The 6713-nt window shown below is 43.8% G+C and overlaps 1 protein-coding gene across 1 annotated transcript; it reads left to right on the top strand.

The window, feature by feature from the left end:
• Window positions 1-311: 311 nt before the first annotated feature.
• LOC138094894 (SERPINE1 mRNA-binding protein 1-like) lies at window positions 312-2889 on the top strand. Its single transcript, XM_068990893.1, has one exon. The coding sequence runs from the start codon at window positions 395-397 to the stop codon at window positions 1571-1573; it is 1179 nt and encodes a 392-aa protein (XP_068846994.1). The 5' UTR covers window positions 312-394; the 3' UTR covers window positions 1574-2889.
• The last annotated feature ends 3824 nt before the right edge of the window (window positions 2890-6713 follow it).

Raw genomic sequence — 6713 nt, 5'->3', positions numbered from 1 at the left:
GGGGGAAAGACGTGAGCTTCCATGCTCTCTCCCAGACCCCTGGGAAGCTTTGGGAGTGGTCTCAGAGGTCCGGTGCCTCGGGATTGCCTGGATCGCTGGTAACATGGAGCTGTAGCCCGTGGCTTTGCTCTCTTAGGTTAGCTGGTCCTCCCCAGAGTTGGAGAAACATTTTCTACAGCATAGTTTTAACCTTATTTCACTCTACCCGAGAATGTAATAGTTCCTTAGTCATTTTATGAATTTCACATCTAAGTGGTTTCCAATATTTTGCCTTCTTTAGCAGTTTAAAGTAACTGCTGTGGCCGGCCATCTTGTGGGAAGAGCTGAAGCAGGCGCTCTTGGCTCGGCGCGGCCCGCTGCAATCCGTGGAGGAACGCGCCGCCGAGCCACCATCATGCCTGGGCACTTACAGGAAGGCTTCGGCTGCGTGGTCACCAACCGATTCGATCAGTTATTTGACGACGAATCGGACCCCTTCGAGGTGTTGAAGGCAGCAGAGAACAAGAAAAAAGAAGCCGGCGGGGGCGGCGTTGGGGGCCCTGGGGCCAAGAGCGCAGCTCAGGCCGCAGCTCAGACCAACTCCAATGCGGCGGGCAAACAGCTGCGTAAAGAGTCCCAGAAAGACCGCAAGAATCCGCTGCCCCCCAGCGTCGGCGTGGTTGACAAGAAGGAGGAGACGCAGCCGCCTGTGGCGCTTAAGAAAGAAGGAATAAGACGTGTTGGAAGAAGACCTGATCAACAACTTCAGGGTGAAGGGAAGATAATTGATAGGAGACCAGAAAGGCGACCACCTCGTGAAAGAAGATTTGAAAAGCCACTTGAAGAAAAGGGTGAAGGAGGAGAATTTTCCGTTGATAGACCGATTATTGACCGGCCTATCCGAGGCCGTGGTGGTCTTGGAAGAGGTCGAGGAGGTCGTGGACGTGGAATGGGCCGGGGAGATGGCTTTGATTCTCGTGGCAAACGTGAATTTGATAGGCATAGTGGAAGTGATAGATCTTCTTTTTCACATTACAGTGGCCTGAAGCATGAGGACAAACGTGGAGGGAGCGGATCTCACAACTGGGGAACTGTCAAAGATGAATTAACTGACTTGGAACAATCAAATGTGACTGAGGAAACACCTGAAGGTGAAGAACATCCAGTTGCGGACACTGAAAATAAGGAAAATGAAGTTGAAGAAGTAAAGGAAGAGGGTCCAAAAGAAATGACTTTGGATGAGTGGAAGGCTATTCAAAATAAGGACCGGGCAAAAGTAGAATTTAATATCCGAAAACCAAATGAAGGTGCTGATGGGCAGTGGAAGAAGGGATTTGTTCTTCATAAGTCAAAAAGTGAAGAGGCTCATGCTGAAGACTCAGTTATGGATCATCATTTCCGGAAGCCAGCAAATGATATAACATCTCAGCTGGAGATCAATTTTGGAGACCTTGGCCGCCCAGGACGTGGTGGCAGGGGAGGACGAGGTGGGCGTGGGCGTGGCGGACGTCCAAACCGTGGCATCAGGACTGACAAGTCAAGTGCTTCTGCTCCTGATGTGGATGACCCAGAGGCATTCCCAGCTCTGGCTTAACTGGATGCCATAAGACCACCCTGGTTCCTTTATGGACCCTCCTCTTTGAGGCTTGCATGCTTAAGGATCCCAAACGACTAAGAAATTTAAAAAAAAAAACAAAAACAAAAAACAAAAAAAAAGACTGTCATTCATACCATTCACACCTAAAGACTGAATTTTATCTGTTTTGAAAATGAACTTCTCCTGCTACACAGAAGTAACAATATGGTAGTCAGTTTTGTATTTAGAAATGTATTGGTAGCAGGGATGTTTTCATAATTTTCAGAGATTATGCATTCTTCATGAATACTTTTGTATTGCTGCTTGCAAATATGCATTTCCAAACTTGAAATATAGGTGTGAACAGTGTGTACCAGTTTAAAGCTTTCACTTCATTTGTGTTTTTTAATTAAGGATTTAGATGTTTCCCCTATTACAAACTGGTTTTAAATATTGGACATAATATCAGTTTTAATACCTGCTTTGCATTTTCACACATGGTCAACTGGGACATGTAAACTTTGTCAAATTTTATGCTGTGTGGAATACTAACTACTTTATGTATTTTAACTTAGTTTTAATATTTTCATTTCTGGGGATAAGGTGTTTTTCACTTCTCATGATAGCTGTTATATACGCTAAATCTTTATATACAGAAATACCAGTACTTGAACAAATTCAAAGCACATTGGTTTATTAACCCTTACTCCTGCATGGTTCATTAGGTTCAAATTATAATTGATTCAATTTCAATTATATTTACTTTTAAAATGTCACTTGCCCATTTTAAAAATCAGTCTAGACACCTTACTGGTAAAAGTTGTTTAAGCTACTTATTGTTGGTAGACACATACTGTCAAGTGAAGTAGTTTTATGGGTGTTGGATTTTTCCTCCTCCAATAGGGTGGGTGGAACAAGTTAATTTGGCTAATGTGTTAACATTTAAACTGCTCTGTAAGTGGCCGCTCAGTATGATTTGTATGTGTGAAAGGTCCCAAAATCAAAATTGTACATCCATAATCAACCCTTTAACTCTCCCTTGTTCTAAAGAAACCAAAGGGCACTGGTTAGTATGGTAAGGTTGGAGGTTGTTAATTTCTGGGATTTGGAAAGTGGACAGCTTTACTTTATAAGGTTGGAACAGCAGCACCATCCATGAAATGAAAACCAAAAATTTTACTGTTTCCAAATTTCCTATATTGCTATTAATTTTTGTCTTGATAGATTCTGTAGAAGGTAACAAGTATCTTTTTACCTCTTCCTCTGTTACAAAATTAGGTTAATAATGGATTCTTTGATCAAGAGCATCACCACTTACTAAAACATACATGGAGAGAATAATAAACAGCCTTTCTAGGAAAAAAAAAAAAAAAAATAAAGTAACTGCTGTGTTTTTATCTGGAGTCCATGAGCATTCCAGGGACTAATTCCTCAAAGAAGATGTGATATGTGTGATATATGTATATATCATATCTTCTTTGGAATCTAAAAAAAAAGTGATACAAATGAACTTATTTGCAAAACATAAGTAGACCCACACACATAGAAAAGAGACTTATGGTTACCAAAGGGGAAAGGTGCACGGGAGGGATAAATTAGGAGCTTAGGGTTAGCAGACACACACTACTGTATATATAAGACAGATCAACAACAAGGTCCTACCACATAGCTCAGGGATCTATGTTCAACATTTTGCAATAACCTGTAATGGAAACGAATCTAAATATATATTAAATCTATACATCTGAATATCTATGTATGTGAATCACTGCTGTACACCTGAAACTAACACAACTTTGTAGATGAACTATACTCAATGAAAACCAGCTTCGTTGATTAAATAAAAGAGCTCACCGGGTAGACCAAGGCTGACTGAAGGCTTGTTTTCTGGTGATTTGATCAATAACAGTTCTGAGTTGACTTTTAGGATCTGCACCAGATGTCCCCACGAAGCAAGGTGGGGGTGATCGGAGCTTTTAAAAGAGGAGACACCCCAGTTGTTGGTGGTGGTTGGCGTTTTTCCCCCTGATGTCAGCCCCAAGCACTTAGCAATTCCTTCTGCTGGGGTCTCGCATGCTGGAGGCTATTCCAGAGGAAACAGGGTCTTCAGCTGAACAACCTGTGCTTCAGTCCTTAACAGCATCCAATGACGGGACAGTTTGTAAGGAAAGCCATACCCTACAGATGTTAGGTTAGATTTCATTAGTAAGCGGAAGCATGATATATATGTAAGATATATCGAAATCCTAAATGTCCAGCTGGAAACAGTTTTATGAAGTCAGCTCCTCCTGTAACCAGGAGCCCAGAAGCCCATATCAGGACTGCTCACACCTCTGCTGGATCCTCAGCTTGAGCTTCTAAGACAAGGCACGTGGCTTCAACTTGAATCGCAAGCTGACTAGAAGGCTGGCCCTGGGTGCGAGTTACAGAGGAGACTTTCTAAGCATTCAGGGCTCGGGCCAGGACAAACGTCTTCCGTGCCACCCTTAGATGGAGTTCTCTGCCTCAGCCCACCCTCCCACTGAGAGTCCAGTCCTTCCTGGTCCTGGAGTCTCAGTGCTAACCTCGCCCAAGTCCTGGCCTGCTCACCCATCTCTCGTGGCCGTTGCAATGGAAAGGTCTTGGTGCCCCGGATGAGCAAACAGTCCCAGGGCCCATGGCATCAGTGCTACCCAGCATGCTGGTTGTCAGAGTCTTTTTCATTTTTGGCCAATGGACTTGTCTCTTTACTGGGATCCCGATTAAGGATTAAAGGACTTTTGTTACAGTTCACCCTAACTTCCTAAATGTCCCCCAGGAAGCATCTTGGGGACCCGCCCCCCTGGACTCTGGGGTGGCCTGTGGCACGGGTCCTGCACAGGAGCCTGTATGCTGTGTCTGGATGGAGGCCCTTTGGCAGAGGAGCCTGGGGGTGGGGGGCCTGTGCATGGCCACTGAGGCCCCCCAGCCCCAAACCTGCCCTTTCTCTCTGCAGATGCCAGCAGCCCACAGTCCACGCTCCACTGCTTGTGAGTCTGCAGAATTTCACGAATGCACTTAAAGCCTTGTCTGCTGATTGCACTAGCACAGCCCCAGCTGGATGAGATCTGGAGACCCTCCCCCACAATTCCCCAGCAAGCCAGGAGCCCAGGTTTCAGGCCTCGGGAACTCATGAGTCAACAAGGTCTTTGGATAAAGCTGTAGTTGGAGAAGCTCACAGCAGCGCAGGAGGCAGGCCCAAGGGAGCAGCCTGTGAGGAGGCCTGTTTTGTGATCTGGCATCAGGAACTTATCCTCCTAGGCCATGTGACTCGTCAGAATCCCCAGGGCAGGGCCAGGGTGCAAACTGGCCTCAGCCTCACCCGCAGGCTGTTCTGATTCCATGGCTGGCTGGACCTAGTTCTGGGCCCTGGAGGAGCTCCTGGGCTTCTGGAGCACAGCCCAGCATTGGGCCCCCACAGCAACGAGCAGCCCCAGGGTGTTTCCAGGGGCTGAGTGTGAACACAAAACCACTGAGTCATTTCTTCAGGTCCCCCATTCTCCTGGCACCCAGGGGGAAGGCAGAGAGCCTGACTTTAGGCAGAAGTTGCCTTTGCAAATCTCCAGGCAGTGGCCACACACCTGTGCCATTGCCAAGCAGTGGAATTCAGTTGGTGGTGATCTCCAGAGTTCCACCTCTTAGTGTCTGATATATATATATATATATATATATATTTTTTTTTTTAGCTCTCAAAACTTGAAAAACTGGTTGGAAAGAAAACTTTTCACTGTCTCATCTTCCTTTTGAAGCAGAAGTTATCAGTAATTTCTGCCAGTTAAGAGTTGAACAGAGTCAATTCAAATTTTAAAAGACAGGTCCCCAATACCTTTAAAAATTGCACCAAAGACAAAAAAACTTAGGGAAAAACCTGACCAAGGAGGTGAAAGACTTATGTGCTGAGAACTCTAAAATATCAATAAAGGAAATGGAAGATGATTCAAAGAATGGAAGATAGCCCATGCTCTTGGATTGGAAGAATTAATATAGTTAAAATGGTCATGCTACCCAAAACAATCTATAGATTTATTGTGATTCTTATCAAATTACCCATGACAGTTTTTACAGAACTAGAAGAAATAATCCTAGAATTTATATGGAATCATAAAAGACCCAGAATTGCCAAAGCAATCATGATGAAAAAGAACAAAGTAGGAGGCAAAACTCTTCTAGACTTCAGAGGATACTACAAAGCTACAGTAATCAAAATGGCATGGTTTTGGCACAAAAGCAGACATAAGGATAAATGGAAGAGAATATAGGGCCCAGAAATAAATCCAGACACCTCTGATCAATTGATCTTCAACTAAGGAGGCAAAAATATACAATGCAGGAAGACTGTCCCTTTAGCAAGTGGTTCTGGGAAAGTTGGACAGTTGCATAAAAACCAATGAAGTTAGAATACTCCCTCATACTATACAAAAAACAAAATGGCTTAAAGACTTAAACATGAGGCAAAACACCATAAAAGTCCTAGAAAACAACATAGGCAAAACTTTCTCTGACATAAATTGTAAAATGTTTTCTTGGGTCAGTCTTGAAGCCAATAGAAAAGCAAAAATAAACAAATGGAACGTAAGAAATTTGCAAGCTTTTGCACAGCAGAGGAAACCATACACAAAACAAAAAGACAGTCTACAGACTGGGAGAAAATATTTGAAAATGACGGAACCAACAAGGGCTTAATTTCCAAAATACATAAATAACTCATACAACTCAACAATGACAAAATCCAAAGAATCCAACTGAAAAATGGGCAGAACAAAAGAAACATTTCCCCACAGAAGACATACAGTTGTTCAACCTTGCCAGGTATTAGAGAAAAGTAAATCAAAACTACAATGAAGTAGCTTCTCATGCCAGTTAAATTGGCCACCATTAAAAAGCCTACAAATAACACATGGTAGAGAGAAAAGGGTGGAGAAAAGGGAACCCTTGTACAAAAACTTAGCAGTGGCCAAAGGACTGGAAAAGGTCAGTTGTAAGACAGTAGGTGCTGAGAGACGGCATCAGAGGCAGACAGACCGAAGCTGGGTGGCCAAACTATTGGAGCTTCAGCTTCAGCATCAGTCCTTCCAGGGAATATTCAGAGCTGATTCCCTTTAGGATTGACTGAGTTGATCTCCTCACTGTCCAAGGGACT

The sequence above is a fragment of the Capricornis sumatraensis genome, chromosome 19 (assembly GCF_032405125.1).
Source record: "Capricornis sumatraensis isolate serow.1 chromosome 19, serow.2, whole genome shotgun sequence".
In the NCBI taxonomy this organism is placed as follows: Eukaryota; Metazoa; Chordata; class Mammalia; order Artiodactyla; family Bovidae; genus Capricornis; species Capricornis sumatraensis.
Note: the sequence above shows the minus strand (reverse complement) of the source record. Positions and strands in the feature narration are given on the sequence as shown.